A 16,320-nucleotide genomic window follows, 5' to 3' on the forward strand; every position below is an offset into this window, starting at 1 on the left:
TTGTATAAATCATCCTTTCGATTAACGATCGCTGTTAGGAAGCCATACACGCTACGCACTTATACGCAATCAATCGTTTGTTCTGCAAACCGGCGACCAACACCGCGCTTCGATGCTCCCGCGAGTTCCGGTTTCTCGGGGTGTCGAACTTGTTCGCAATTTGTCCAGCTGAGCGTGTCAGTCAGCGCTGTGGGTAAGTTTTCCTTTATCCTATTTTCCCTTCTACACGATACCGCGCGCACACCAGCTCTGAAGATCTTCGACATCCGTTACGTTGGAAAAGACTAATGGCTTTGCCTTGCCGGTGCGGTGGCAGTTCGGTCAAACCGCGAATGAGTGATCCTCGCTAAAGGGGCTTGTCCGCGATCGCGTTCGCGTCGTGTCGCGATCGAGCTCGCGATTGGCAGCCTTCGCGTTCGCAGCTGTAAAATAATCAATAAAGTAAGCCGATGGTGGTCCACGAGCAGCTAGTCGATTCGGTGAAGTCGTCTGATCGAGTAAGGAGGCACAAGTTCGTGGCGCGCGTATCAGTAACAAACGCAAGAAGACTCGGAAGCGGCGGGAGTGTTACCTCTTGTGATTGAAGAAAATTGTTTGCAGTTGCACATTTGCGAAAGGGAAAAGGTGAGAAATTGATCTCAAGTGGTGTGCTTTTTTGTCAATGTCGCAAAATGGAACAGAGAGGTGCGTGATCGTGATCCACGGCATTATAATTCCTGTATTCGAGCGAATGTGATTGCATGTGCATGTGCGTTTTTTTGACAGTGAAAAAAATCAAGTTTGGCGAAAAATTGTGTTGAAATGATCTTGGAAATCGTGTCTAACAGCACGTCGTGCTCGGCAGGACAAGGCGGGGTCACCTGTATAGAACATAAAGATCTCAGTTTCAAGAATAGACTGTCGCGTGGAAAACCGGTTGAGCATTTCAACGAAAAATCATGTTTTACGGACTGGTGGTCTTGATTCAGAGAATCGTTTATGTTATGGATGCTCATCGCTAATCAGAAATGATAATCAAGTGAAATACCTGAATCTGTTCTTGGTTAATTTAGTTTGTAGTTGTTATCAATCAAATCAGATAAGGTTGTGCACTGATTATATTTGTACTCGATCGATTTGATTACTAATTGGTCAATGCAAATATTGTTGCAATGTGCTTGTAAACAACTATAGACATATGTTGTAACGAATGTTTCGTCTTCGATTTTTTTTGACTTTTAAAAAAACTTGGAATATTAAGTTTATCGAAAGTGTCTTGTTGGAAGAATAAAAAGAATGGTTTTACTGTTGATACTTCCGGTATTGGGCGTTTGCATGTCATGAATAACTAAACACGGCGAAAGTTGTTTTGTAGTATGGCGTCAGTTATTGTGTGTGAAGCTGTTAGTCAGAAAATATCAATGGGCGACGCATATTTTAATAATTGAATAATTATTATTGATTTATGAAATCCTAGCTTATAATCACCAAAGGGGTTCATAAACTGAATGGCATTTGGTTTTGCTATTCTACTGTTCTCAAAAAATGTCTCATCGATGAAAAAAGCGGAAAAACGGTCAATAGATCAGTTGATGTATATTGTCATACCATACGATCGTATCGGATAAGTCAACTGTTCGTTAGTTGACAAATCTGGTCAGCAAGTTGAATGTCAAAATTATTCAACCTTTTAATTAACTATTAACTATGCATGCAGTATAACTGCATAATAATCCCAAACAGATTGAACCCGTTACGCTGGGATATGGATACTCTGAAGTAGTGCGTAACGATGTAAATCCGGTCATATCGCCAGGCTCGGTACAACACTTGAGCTGACAATATAACGTCCCTAGCCCCGAAACCCACAGTGCAGATAAATAATCTTTGCCCAGATGACTAGTTTAAGCAGATAATAAAGGTTTTTGCTTATTATTTATGATGTGATTAGTATTTCAATATGAATAGGAATTTATTTAGAGCTTTTAGTGAAACATCTTCACTTGTCATAATACGAGTTACTACTATGACTATCTCATTTAATTTTACCGCTTGATAGTAACTTCACCGATACGTATCTCGACCTCAGCAGTAAGGTCGCCTTCAGTGTCTCGTACTTGACTCGACTTGGCCGGTGGTCTTAGTCTTACTGCTTACTGGGAAATTGCCACCTCACTATTCAATGTTCATTCATGATGATGATGATGATGATGATGGTCCCGCCATATACCCCTACAAAGCACAGTGTTTTCTAACCCAGGAATTCGTGATCGAAAATGCTTTGGCCTTGAAAAATTGATTTTAGAGGCTCAGTGACTTCGGAGAAAAGTTTCAGTATGTTAAGCTCCATATTTTAGATTTTTTTTGATTAATCCCCCTAAAAGTGAGATGGAAATTTTCTTTCCTCCAATTATGAAGATACATTATTGGTGTCTTCGAGAAAGTTTATTTCTATCTGCTATAGAAGTCAGGTTTTTCATGATACTTTCGTCAATATTATTTTTAAAGTTTTCAAATGTTCTACAAAGATCTCCGTCGCGATAAAAAACATGAACCTTTCGAAGACAGTTTCTTCATATCAGACAGGTATCAGTTATTGACGGAAAAAGGCATTTCGGTAATTAGTCAAACGATTGATTACGCATTCATTTCCCGGGAGAATCGTCTGTTAGCTTTAATCTGGAGCACTTTGAACTTTGAACAGCATCAATAAAACATTAAGTTAACCCCATCAGAAATTCACAATAAACTAAAAAAAAATCAAGTGGCATTTGAAAAGCTGTAAAGTTCCAATTATTAACTTTTAATTAACTCACATCGCGTAAAAAAAATGAATTTGATATAATTGTCATCATTGCCCATAGCGCAATTCTGGATTTTGGCGCCAACCACACTATGGCGCATTATATAGCGTATATCACTTGGGCACATGGACCAATTCTCGACACACTGTACAGAAAATTAATGATTTATGCTATTTGGAAACCGTATGTTTATGATTCATAATTATCAAAAAATCTCCCAATTATCGCGTTCAATATTGAATATAAATCAAACATTTATATTACTCCTGATTGGTGCAATTTCAGAAAAAAAAAATTGACTTCAAAACTTTGTGCCTGAGCAAATCTTTTCATTTTTACTAAACGGTATCATCAAATAAACACCTATCGGGGAATCGTCACAGCTACACTGCCGCTAACCGCAAGTCAGACTTATCTCTATATGGATGCCATATCCAGATAAGTCTGACTTGCGGTTAGCGGCAGTACAGACGGCCTACAGAATTCAGTTGCTTTCTGTCATTAATATCAATTAATTAAACCAGTTGTACGCATGTTATGCTGGAAATGGGGTAAGATACATTATTTTGTTTAATCTATTATTATCCATTAGTTCAAAATCTTGTAAAAAATTGATAACATATTATCAAGCATTTCCTATAAATTATTGATATTTTATATGATTTAATTTGAGAACATATCATAATCGGACGGAAAGTCATCATTCAATCATAATAAACACTGATTAATCCACCTTGCGATAATGTAACCTTTCTAATACGGCTCCACCCCACTACCCCGAATGCCAGTACCCCGAACGCCATTACCTCGAAGGCCACTACTCCGAAAACCATCACCCCGAATGGGACACTACCCCGAAATCCATTACCCCGAAAACGTTTCGAATCTGTAGTATTCTATTAATATGTTTAACACCAATAGATATCGATGAAAAAAAGGACATTTACGGAATAGATCATATTGGTGCCGTTCGACGGCATAAAATTCGGAATTTTACTCGAATAAGCAATTGGAACTCATACCGAATATTTCCAAGTGAGTTTGGTCACCCTCAGATGGCCAACCTGGAGCCGGTTCCGGTGGGAACCCAATGAAGACAATTACGGATTTGTTCATATTGGTGCCGTTCGACGACTTTTAATTCATGTTTTTCACGAATAAGCGATTGGAGCTCATGCTGAGTACTTCAAAGTGAGTTTGGTCACCCTCAGGTGACAATTCCTAGAGGAGCTTCCGTGGTAGTTCCTGGAGGAATTTCCGTAGGAGTTCCTGGAGGAACTTCCGTAGGAGTTCCTGGAGGAACTTCCGTAGGAGTTCCTGGAGAAACTTCCGTAGGAGTTCCTGGAGAAACTTCCGTAGGAGTTCCTGGAGGAACTTCCGTAGGAGTTCCTGGAGGAACTTCCGTAGGAGTTCCTGGAAGAACTTCCGTAGGCGTTCCTGGAGAAACTTCCTTGGGAGTTCCTGGAGGAACTTCCATGGGAGTTCCTGGAGGAACTTCCATGGGAGTTCCTGGAGGAACTTCCGTGGGAGTTCCTGGAGAAACTTCCTTGGGAGTTCCTGGAGGAACTTCCATGGGAGTTCCTGGAGGAACTTCCATGGGAGTTCCTGGAGGAACTTCCGTGGGAGTTCCTGGAGGAATTTCCTTTGGAGTTCCGGAAGGAATTTCCGTTGGAGTTCCTGGAGGAACTTCCACAGGAGCTCCTGGAGGAACTTCCATGGGAGTTCCTGGAGGAACTTCGGTGGGAGTTCCTGGAGGAACTTCCATGGGAGTTCCTGGAGGAACTTCGGTGGGAGTTTCTGGAGGAACTTCGGTGGGAGTTCCTGGAGGAACTTCCGTGGGAGTTCCTGGAGGAACTTCCGTGGGAGTTCCTGGAGGAACTTCCTTGGGAGTTCCTGGAGGAACTTCCGTGGGAGTTCCTGGAGGAACTTCCGTGGGAGTTCCTGGAGGAGCTTCCGTGGGAGTTCCTGAAGAAACTTCCGTGGGAGTTCCTGGAGGAACTCCTGGAGGAACCTTTGGAGGAACTTCCGGAGGAATTCCTGGAGGAACTACTGGAGGAATTGCTGGAGGAACTTCCGAAGGAATTCCTGGAGGAACTTCCGGAGGAATACCTGGATGAACTTCCGGAGGAATACCTGGAGGATTTTCCGCAGGAATTTCTGGAGGAACTTCCGGAGGAACTTCCGATAACTGCAAAATGCAATGGTTTATCGGTATAGTGCCAGGTAGTGAATTTCCGAGAACCATGACATTTAGTCGAATGATATTTGGTCGAAAGGACATTACGTCTAACCAACATATGGCCGAACATTAATTTTTAGTCCACTAAGAGAGAATCTATGACAAAACGTCGAAAGGACAAATGATCGATAATACAAAAAAAGCACAAAAGGTCGAAAGAGACAAAAGGCCGATCACGAACAAGTTGATAACAAGCTGGGTGTATTCCAAAGGAATTTGTAAAATGCATTTAACTTCAAGCAGAAGTAATACGCTAATCACATCAATCAAAGTTAAAGAATGACCAATTTCCTAAGATGAGTAATTATTATGAAACAATATTATGAATATCTAGATCAGGCCTGCCCAACCTTTTCAAGTCGCGGGCAAATTTCAGAATGGCCGCTTGCTGGCGGGCCACAAAATATTTGGTACATATTTTTTATACATTTTCAAAATAATCAAAGTAAAATACATTTTTTTCAGAATTGCATTTCAATATCAAAATTTTCAAAACGACTTATCAGCTTTTGTAAACAAAGATTCAAACGTCGATTTGACGAATCTGAGGACACTCCCACGCAAACCAACAACATCAGCACGTAGGTGAAGACTTCTGCTACCTGTTGATGGTGTTGGTTTGCGTGGGAGTGTCAAATTGACGTTTGAATCTTTGTTTACAAAAGTTGATAAGTCGTTTTGAAAATTTTGATATTGATTTAGTTTTACAGAATGACTTAAATTGTTTTGAGCTTGAGCTTGAGCTTGATTGACTGCTCGTAGTTGCTACTCCATTATGACCAGATCAGCTGTTCTTGCACAGGGAACCAACAGATGTTTGCTTGGGACTAGCACACATCTTCAATGTACAAGTACTGGTGATCTCATTTGTTAGGTCATACTGGCGCCTGCCACGTCAGAATGCAAGTCAATGTAGGGAAGGGGAGGAAATGATGATGCAATCACTCGCCCACTGCAAGCCGAATATACCTCTGCACTTGCCACGAGTTCATGCGGAATTTGTTGGAATTTTGGGTTAGGTTCGAGAGGCAGAGGTCCGTCTTGGTTAACGAGCTGCCAATGTGATAGATAGGAGAAGGTAACTGATGGAATTTCTAATTGGATGTAGGAAACGAGCTCTATAGTTCATTTCAATTCTAGCAGATTACTGATAGAATACTCAAGTTGAAGGTATAGGAATAGTAATGGAAACGGTATGGAAGTCCATTTCCAGTTCTAGCGATTGCTAGAACATGAGAGATAAAGAGAAAGATACAAAGTAGGAGAATGGAACGGACCTGGGATTGAACCCACGACCTCCTGCGTATGAGGCAGAAGCAGTAGCCATATGACTACCAAGCCTGCTGAATAGTTTTACAGAATGACCTAATTTGTTTTGAAGAAAAACTAGACATGGCTTAATTGCTTTTGAACAATCTTTTTTATGTGCTTATTTTCTTATTAGCGAATAGGCTTGAATATTTCTGTTGAAGGCTTCGAGTGTTTTCTACAGGGTGTGGGAAGTTGTTTCAAATTTATTTCAATAGTTTGCATGTTGGATAATAAAAGTTCGACGTGATGATTCCTGATTTGCAGATTTATGTTCAAGTTATTGAGATGTTTGGTGACATATACTATAAAGGCCAAGCCACTCACCCATTCAGGATTATGCAGCTTGAGGATAGGTTTTCTGCTTCCATTTTCGTCACACAATTTGGAATTAATTGTGGTTAAGTTTCATCGCGTAGGTAAAGTTGATTTTCTTAATAACGAGTGTCACTACATCACGAAAATTGATCATTTGTCGTATAGATTTTTTTTATGAAAAGTGCAATGTGGAGTGAAGTATCACAAATTAACTTTTGTGGCTGATTAACAATCGATTAAAAGATTAGAATCATACGGGCGTAACTGTATTTGTCGAGATTTTTAAGATTTCCTCACTGATCGATTTGTCTTGAACACAGCTGATCGTTTTTACATACTAAGAGCTGATCAATTTGACGAGGAAAGTAGGAAAATTGTCAAAATGCAACGGTTTCATGAGTTCTGAACAAAGTCATCAAGCTCCTACTGAAATCGATATAGAGTGCGACGCTGCAATCAACTAAATGATTTACTAGGCGAACCGAGCGAGATCGGCCCGGTTCGCCTAGTAAATAATAAGAAGTAGCTTCTCAAGCCAGCTATAGAAAAGCGCTCGGGCCGGATATGAAATATTTTTTTCTAACACGCCGCGGGCCACAAAAAATGGAGTCAAGGGCCGCATCTGGCCCGCGGGCCGTACGTTGGGCAGCCCTGATCTAGATACTTCTGTTGGAGATTGAAAAGATTGTTGTTTGAGGAATAAATAAAACTTGTGTTGTCCAAGATTGATTCTCTCCGTTTTAGCTTCTTTTCTATCTCGAACTTTTGTTCTTTTTGATCTTTTGGTCTTTTCGACGTTTTGTCCTTTCGACCATTTGTCCGCTTCGACCTTTTGTCTTTAACCCCTAAGAGACGTAGAACATTCGGTCGAATGACGTTTGGCCAACTAAGTCGAATGGACATTATTTCTAAAGGACGTTTAGTCGAAAGCAGAATTTAGAATGAAGAATCTTCGTACATTTGGTCAAATGACGTTTTGTCGAAAGGACAATCCGTCGATTGGACATTTCGTCGAAAGAAGATTTTTGAAAGAACAATCTTGGCAGTTATTAATAAAACAGTCAAAACTGATAAACGTTTCAATTCAATCGTGAGTTGAATTATTGTAAGTTTTCAAGATAGTTTTAAAACGATTTATCTGCTTTTAGAAAGATTCAAACGACGATTTGACGAATGTGATTCTCCACGCAAACTAACACCATCAATGGGTAGGTGAAGGTTTCCGCTACCTGTTGATGGTAGTGGTTTGCGTGGGAGAGCTATCAGATTCGTCAAATCGTCGTTTGAATCTTTGCTTACAAAAGCAGATAAGTCGTTTTGAAAATTTTGGCTTGTTTTGTTCTCCTTCGTTAAAAACAATGAATTGACATTCGTTGCATGGAACAATGAATACTTTTGCGGGTGTAAACAATGAATTTCCCCCGAATTGATTTGAGACGTTTTTTGGAGTGATTTTTTGACTATTGAGTGAAACGATAAGTTTCAGCATGAAAAGCTCAAGCGTGAGGCATTCCTTCGTGGGAGGACTTGATGATTGAGATTTGTGCATGTTTTTACCAACACTGAATATTGGTACAGTTCGTCGAATGACGTTTCGTCACATCCATTTAAAAAAATAGCAAACAAAATTTTAATTCAATTTCTGTGCGATTCGATTAATGACACTGTGATCATCAGCCGAACGCTTTACTAACTGTACCAGATACGGGCCTCCTTAGCTGTGCGGTAAGACGCGCGGCTACAAAGCAAGACCATGCTGAGGGTGGCTGGGTTCGATTCCCGGTGCCGGTCTAGGCAATTTTCGGATTGAAATTGTCTCGACTTCCTGGGCATAAAAGCATCATCGTGCTGGCCTCAAGGATATACGAATGCAAAATGGTAATGTGGCTTAGAAACCTCGCAGTTAATAACTGTGGAAGTGTTTAATGAACACTAAGCTGCGAGGCGGCTCTGTCCCAGTGTGGGGATGTAATGCCAATAAGAAGAATAAGAAGAAGAAGAAGAAGAACCAGATACGCTTGCCGTTGCAACATGATGTTACGGTTGAATCACATTCTACCAAGGCACCAATGATTACTTTGTCTTAACATCTCAGGTCCCAACCAAAAATATTGAATGATGATCATTGAAAAGTAATGGTAACGATGGAAATGTTTGCCAACGTGCTAGTCTTTGTAATAAGGAAATTAATTAAAAAAAAAATAAAATGTGAATACACTTCTAAATTTCCTACAATTTTTTTTATACCCGCTTAAGATTTAATACCGGGCTGAACTAACATAAATGTGTAGCTGCAACTTCCCGACAAATTCAATCCAAAAAAATATTTACTTACTTACTTATGGATCCTGTACACCTCCGGTGGTGCAAAGGGCCGACTTGAAAGATCTCCATCGTGAGCGTTGCCCGGCTATCGCTTTAACCTGTTGCCAGGTTAGATTTCGGTCGACTTCTTTTATTTCTTTATTGAGGCTTCGCCGCCATGAGCCTCCTGGTCTGCTCCTTGCTGCGATGTCCCGCTGGGTTCCAGTCTAATGCTTGTTGACAGATTTCGTTTCCGCTTCTACGTAAGGTGTGTGGCTGACCCAGCCTCACTTCCGATCCTGAATTTCTGTTGCTATCGGCCTCTGGTGACAACGACGATGGAGCTCGTTGTTTGAGATCCAGTTGTGAGGCTAGCAGGCCCGAATTATATACCGCAGGCATCTGTTAATGAACACCTGCAGCCGTTGAGTGTTCGCCACTGATACACACCATGTTTCGCTAGCGTATAACAGCACAGATTTCACGTTAGAGTTGAAAATTTGTATTTTGGTGCGTTCACTTATCTGCCTGTTTTTCCAGATATTTTTTAAACTCGCAAAGGCTGCCCTTGCTTTCTTGATGCGTGCGCCTATGTCGATCTTGGTACCGCCATCTGACCCCATTTGGCTACCAAGATATTGCAAGTTTTCAACATTCTCCACTGGTTGCCCGGCTACTGTGAAACTGGAAGGAGTCACTGTGTTTACATCCAACGATTTGGTTTTGTTGACGTTGATGACTAAACCTGCCGAAGAGGAGCGCTCGGCAAGGTCGTTAAGCTTACTCTGCATATCAGAGCGCTGTTGCTCGAGGAGTGCAACGTCATCAGCCAATTCGAAGTCGTTTAGGTGCTCCATGGTTATAGGCTGCCATAACAGCCCGCGGTTTGGTTCACGGTCAATCGCATCTACCAGAATCTCGTCGATTACGATGAGGAACAGTAACGGTGATAGAATACATCCTTGCCTCACACCAGCTACGACCCGGATAGTGTCGGACAGGACCCCATTGTGCAGCACTTTACACGAAAAGACCTCGTACTGTGCTTCGATGAGGCCGATGATTTTCTCAGGAACCCCCTTGCGTCTCAGGGTGTCCCACATATTCTCGTGATTGAGACGGTCGAAAGCTTTTTTGTAGTTAATGAATACCAAGTAAAGGGACTCTTGGAATTCGTTGACCTGCTCCAGAATGATGCGGAGCGTAACAATATAGTCCACACAGGATCTTCCGGCACGGAATCCGGCCTGCTGCCGCCGGAGAATCGCATCGATCTTCTCCTGAATCCGGGCTAGGATAATTTTGCATAGAACTTTGAGAACGGTACACAGCAACATAATGCTTCGCCAGTTGTCGCATACAGTCAGGTCACCCTGTTTTGGGTACCTTCACTAAGATACCTTGCATCCAGTCGACCGGGAAAGTTGCGGTGTCCCAGATATTACGAAATAAACGATGCAGTAGTTGACCGGATGTCATGGGGTCAGTTTTGAGCATCTCGGCTGATATGCGGTCGACCCCTGGGGCTTTATTCGATTTCATGCTTTTGATGGCTCTTTGAATCTCTACCAGTGATGGAGCTTCGGTATTGACGCGTGTTATACGTCGGATCCTAGGCAGATCATGCCGAGGTGGTGATGGCCTGGCTGGCACTTGAAAAAGTTGTTTGAAGTGCTCGGTCGGTCAATAACTGATCATTCGCGTCTTTCACAGGCATCGTTGCATTCATCTTCGCCCCGCTTAAGCGTAGTGAGATATCGTAGAGGAGGCGAATATCGTTGACGGGCTAAGACTTTGGCTCCTCTGGTTTTTTATCGCTCTATCGCGTCTTTGGCTTCTCTTCCCTCATCTATCTTCCTCCAGGTCTCATCGGTGATCCGTTGTTTTCTCTGGGTGCGCAGTTCGCCCAAATTGTACTCGCTGGTGGCGATGAAGGCATTCTTGATGGCGGTCCACGGTCTTCCACGCTGCCACCTTCCGGAATATCTGCAGCACGCGTCTCCAGTTCTTCAACGAAGGACCGTTTCTACGTGGCATCTTCCGTGTGTTGAATCGTCGCCCAACTCTTTCCTCCTGCCGACGAATCCGCGCAATGCGCAGGCGTATTTCGCCGATGAGGAGGTGATGATCAGAAGCGATATCGGCACTACGTTTATTCCATACATCAAGAAGGCACGGTTTCCATTTTCGGCTGATGCAGATGAGGTCGATTTGATTTTTTGTAAAGCCGTCACGGGACACCCACGTGACCTTGTGAACCGGTCGATGAGGGAAGAGCGATCCCCCGATCACCATGTCGTTATTACCACAAAATTCTGCGAACCGCTCTCCGTATTCGCTCATTTCTCCGAGACCACGGCGCCCCATAATGCACTCATAGTTCGAGTTGTCGGAACCGATCTTCGCATTGAAGTCGCCTATACAGATCTTGATATCACCCTTCGGAATTCTATCTACAATGGCATTGAGTTGGCTGTAGAAGTTCTCTTTGTCAAGGCAGATCGGCAGCATCGGTTGGCGCATAACATTGGATTTTAGTAAGGTTTCGGACCCGTGCTCTAAATCTGATAACGAATATCCTTTCACTTAAAGATTCCCACTTCATAAGGGCAGAGCATGCCTGAGCGCTTAGTAGGAAGCCAACTCCGCGATGCCGGGGAGCGTGTTCACCTCGTAAACCAGAGTATAGCAGAACTTGTCCCGACGGCGTTCTGTGTTCTCCAAAGTTTGGCCAACGGACTTCACTCAGTCCCAGGATCGCAAGCTTCATGTTCATGCGGCGTCTCTCATTGGCATGTTGTGCCAATTTATCTTGGTGGGCTAGGGTTAAAACGTTCCATGTTCCTATTCGTGTCCGTTGTTTCGCGCTAAGAGTCGTCGCCGTAATTTCATTATCGGATTCTCGAACAAATTGATGTTTCTGGGAAGAGTAGGTTGTTGGCCCAAGGTTCCCTATCCACCGAGATGGGCAGCCATCTTAGGTATAGCTTTCGGGGAATAGCATTTCATACTCAGCCGCTGGATTCCACAACAGCTGCACCTCCTTGGTGGAAAGACGCTCGATCAGTCGGATCAAATTTGTTTAAAGTCCCACCCAACACCAGGACTAGGCTAGTGCGCATTGAACGGCACACGATCGCTCTGATAGGGCCTGCTTGGGGACACATGCAGCTTTTTATAGAAGTTCAACAGAGCCCACTGTCGAACCCCACCACATCCTAGGCAGACCCTACAGGACGCACCCTCTCACTCTAGCAGATGTCAGAAGGACAACAGTGTCTAGGCTACACTACCAGCTTAGTACGCAACCCTTAGCTGGCTGTCAATTGTCATCGGAAGACCCGTGGGAGCATGAGTATTGGAACTTGTGAGGACCAGAGCTATGTTAGGGCGCCCTTCCCGGATGTCAACTCACCATTTCGTAGCCCAAAAAAAAATCTGGATTTAAATTTCATAGGCCTTTTATCGACGAAAAATGTTTGGGTATCTCGAAGATCGAAATCTTACAACACAATATTGTTGCAATTAATTTCGTCCATCCTACTCAGAGTTACGATTTTTTTTAGTGGCAAAATCATTCCGAAAACACTAAATCGATTTGAATCTCACCTGAATTTGAACCAATTGATCTGAAATTTTCACCAGCAGTCAGCATAAGAATTGTGAATACCAGTTGACCCATCGATTTAAAGAAACTTTTTGAAATTTGAACAGCTCTAATGTGCACGCTTCTGTATTCGGTAGATTTGCCATAGTTGTCAAACGTTACAACCTGTTACAACAGGAGCCGATCCACAATCGGAGATAATGCTCTACGATTTGGCGCGAAATGTGTCTGTTGCCACCCTGATTACAGAAAATGCTCCGACACTAACACACTGCTCTACTATATTACATCTGGAAGTTGCTCTTCTTCATTTAAGCCGAAAATAGGCGATTTCACTAACCTTCCGGCTATTAGTATTCCGATGACGCACGGCTACGAGGAGCAGCCTTCGTTTCACCGATATTTATACGTACGACCACTGACTGCATGAAGCCAACGATCTCCTTTTCCGTTCTATATCGTTCGCTTCCATCCAGCTAACTAAGGGTTCATTCACACATTACATATCTTCAAAATTTACAAAATTTAATTTAAAGTAACCACATCATTGTAAAGTTTTTTTTTGAATGGGAGGCTTCGAAATTTTGTTTCAGACACTCTCCCACCCCCTAATGCGTTATGTATTTTGTGAACGACCCCATCCACAGACCGTGATGTATGTCACGTCACGTACCTATTTAATAAACTTATCAAAATGTAACGAACCTCTTCAGCGTGTGCAATTCCCATCGATCATCCTCCACGCGATTTGTTACACCAACGGCGGAATTCGAGGGCAAAACTCGAACGGTCGTGATCGCCGTGGCTGCTTTTCCAATAATAACCAACACATCATCCGCGACTGTTAAACGCCCGTAAGCTGCGACGACGCGACAACAACGCATCGCTTAAGCGGGTGCGCGGTCGCCGCTGGTGACATTGAAAATCGAACCAAGCCGTGCAGAAAAAGTGAATTAATTTCTCGCTTCTTTGCGCGGGGGGCTGCTACCGTTTCGGAGGGTGGTAGATTAAATACCTACCTTGGGCGACCACCAAGTTGTTGGTGGTAGCGCTGCTTGTGGTCATGGAATCGATCGATCGAGCAGTGTCAAGCGCAGAACAGTTAAGGCACACCGCGCGGGTATGCTGTAGTGAGAACTATTGAGGTAGGTGAAAACTGATGTTTTTTTTCGGAGTGAAATCCACTTGTTTTAATTTTTCTATTAGTTTGTGTATCGAAAGATTGGATTGTGCCTTAGAGCGTAGAACATGACTTGCCACGGTGCACTTTGAAGACTTAAATAGGAGGAAAATGTCACGAACGTGATTCATAAACTGTAACCAAGAAATGCTCCACAGCTAACATCTGCGGAGGCCTTCTCTTCAACAGTGCTTCCTCCGAAAAGGGTAGTACTATGAACATTTATTACGACAATGCATAAGTAATATAATTTGAAATGTCTCTAAAAAATTATACAAACAGTAAACTTTGATGCCGAAGAGGTCATCGATTAAGGGTAGAGAAATCGAGAGATGGAGAACCCGATCGGAGTGCTCAGAATTATTTTCTATTTAAAGAACAAGGAATATGAAGAAAAAGAGAGTTTACTTTGCCGTTCAATTGCAATTAGGTCGCCATAAAATTGCATGCATTAGGTACTCTGATGTTGGTCTAATAAGCTGAAGATACACTCTTAAAAAATTGCGTGTAAATTCAAGTCTGTTCAGATGCACATAAAAGAAGCGGCCTGATTGACATGATTTTACATTCGTTTTTAAAATTACACGAATATGTAACTCAAATGTAATGATGTAAATAATTTAGATGTAAAATCACATTTGAAAAATCGAACAACAATGACGTAATTTTAAATGATTTTCAATGTATAGGGAAATAATTTGGTCATATATACGCATACTTACTCACAAAATCCATGATACAGGTAGACAATTTCTACATTTTAAGTGACTGAAAGGGATCCGTTTTTAATCATATGTATATCATATATATCAGATGATTTATTACCGTTTACCATAATTAAAAGCAATTTACAATTAAGTATCTGTATACTAATTACGTGAGGGATTCTCAGTGATTTTCAACCCTTAGACCTCTATCCATATCATAAGATTATTTTTCGGAAGCACAACTAAAACTAACTGCATGTGAAATCAAATTTATTCATGTTTTAATATTTTCGTTTATTCTGCCTGATTTGTATACATTACGATGAAAAAGAAAAACAATGAACTTATAGTTCATTTAATCAATCTTACTCTACTAAAAAGATAACTGCATTGTAGCTACCTGTCACATTACATGAGCTATGCCAGTTAAACATTTCGGAGATTGTTAAGAATTCATATTGGATATCATTTTCAAAAATAATACTCTTGCTTTATTCGACTGCTTGCACGGGAATCAATTCATGATTCGATATTGCTTCTATCACGCTTTGGACCAAGCGCTGTTGTTTGCTCTTCCGCGTCGCCTTCGATTTCGATCCCGTGGTTGGAGTAATCTTGTAGAAGTACGCTTGGATGAACTCCAGAACTTTGGATACACCTTTCATATACATGAAATTGTATACATAATGCACCGCCATAAGCTCAGAAAGTGCTTGAACAATTTCATGCGTTCCTTCAGTAAGTTGCGCTTGTTCCGCAAATACATAAAGCACTTTGTTGTTGTTTCCCAGATCTGCAAAAAACAAAATGCAACTGTTAATAAAATATTAATGAAAATTAAGTATTGAGGAGACATGCTAAGGCTTTGCTGATTTTCATACAGAAAACGTTACGGTTCTAGCCTTAAATAGTAAAATGTAGGTTTAAATTATATACACACCAACTGAAACCAGAACTGGACCAGCGCATTCTGTAGTGATCTCCGATACTTTAGTTCCAAGCTGTAAAAGAAAAAGGATGGTTACTTAGAGATTATATATTACTTAACGTTATAATTCCCTACCTCTTTCAGTATAATCAACTCCGTGACTTTTTCACCCAGAACCGAACATAAGGCATTGATGATGTCATAATCAGTCGGCGCTTCATTCAGCAAGCTTTTGGGGCGAACTTTCAAAAAGTCGACCAATTTCGCGCGCTTGGCAACGAAATACTTCTCCAGTGTATCCATGGGCACTCCGGTTGCCTGTTCAAAGTGAAAGCTCATCAGCTGTCGACGGCGAAGTACTGGTAGAGCAGATACGATATCCCTAAGAATCTTATCTTCATCCAGCCGAAACCGCACGTATGACTGCGAGGCTGACAGAAATTCGCTGCTTAGTACTTTTGGGTCATTTCTAACAAGTTTGCTCACAGTATCCTTGTCGCAAACCTCGGACGATTTGACCCAATACTCTTTCAAAGTACCAGATTTGACATTCTTGTCCCTGCGTACCTCTGCGATTGAAACTTTGGGCACATTCGGATTCTTAAAGCGATTCAAATAGGAGTTCCTATTGATCAACTTATGTTTCAAGGCCACATAGCTCTGCTGATTAACATGCCCGTCATCATCAATGAATTGAAGCCCCGAATACTTCGAATAGACCTGCTTTGCAACCGACTCCATGATGCAAGCGGGTATGTCAGAATCAATACATCGCAATTGGTCAACAATTGTGTTTGCCAATGATGTCATTTCTGATCTGGGAAGCTGAATCGTTAGAGGAAGACTTTTCCCTGGATTCTTGTCTCGATATTCTTGCAATCGATAATAGTCTATTGAAATTACGCCAGGTATGGTAATAAATCTAATTCATATAATGATAAAGAGT

At 41.9% G+C, this 16,320-nt stretch overlaps 2 protein-coding genes across 2 annotated transcripts in view; one reads left to right on the forward strand and one right to left on the reverse strand.

Moving 5' to 3' along the window:
- The first annotated feature begins 476 nt into the window (after window positions 1–476).
- Window positions 477–16,320, forward strand: part of LOC134202659 (major royal jelly protein 1-like) — a 44,277-nt gene continuing 28,433 nt past the window's right edge. The window contains exon 1 of the mRNA XM_062677685.1: window positions 477–624. The gene's annotated coding sequence lies outside the window, so the exon portion shown is untranslated. The remainder of the gene's footprint in view (window positions 625–16,320) is intronic.
- Window positions 14,704–16,251, reverse strand: LOC134202657 (uncharacterized). Its single transcript, XM_062677683.1, has 3 exons — window positions 15,510–16,251; window positions 15,387–15,447; window positions 14,704–15,239 (listed from the first exon to the last, which is right to left on the reverse strand). The coding sequence occupies exons 1-3, from the start codon at window positions 16,182–16,184 to the stop codon at window positions 14,938–14,940; spliced, it is 1,038 nt and encodes a 345-aa protein (XP_062533667.1). The 5' UTR covers window positions 16,185–16,251; the 3' UTR covers window positions 14,704–14,937.

Source organism: Armigeres subalbatus, unplaced genomic scaffold, assembly GCF_024139115.2.
Source record: "Armigeres subalbatus isolate Guangzhou_Male unplaced genomic scaffold, GZ_Asu_2 Contig1329, whole genome shotgun sequence".
Lineage (NCBI taxonomy): Eukaryota > Metazoa > Arthropoda > Insecta > Diptera > Culicidae > Armigeres > Armigeres subalbatus.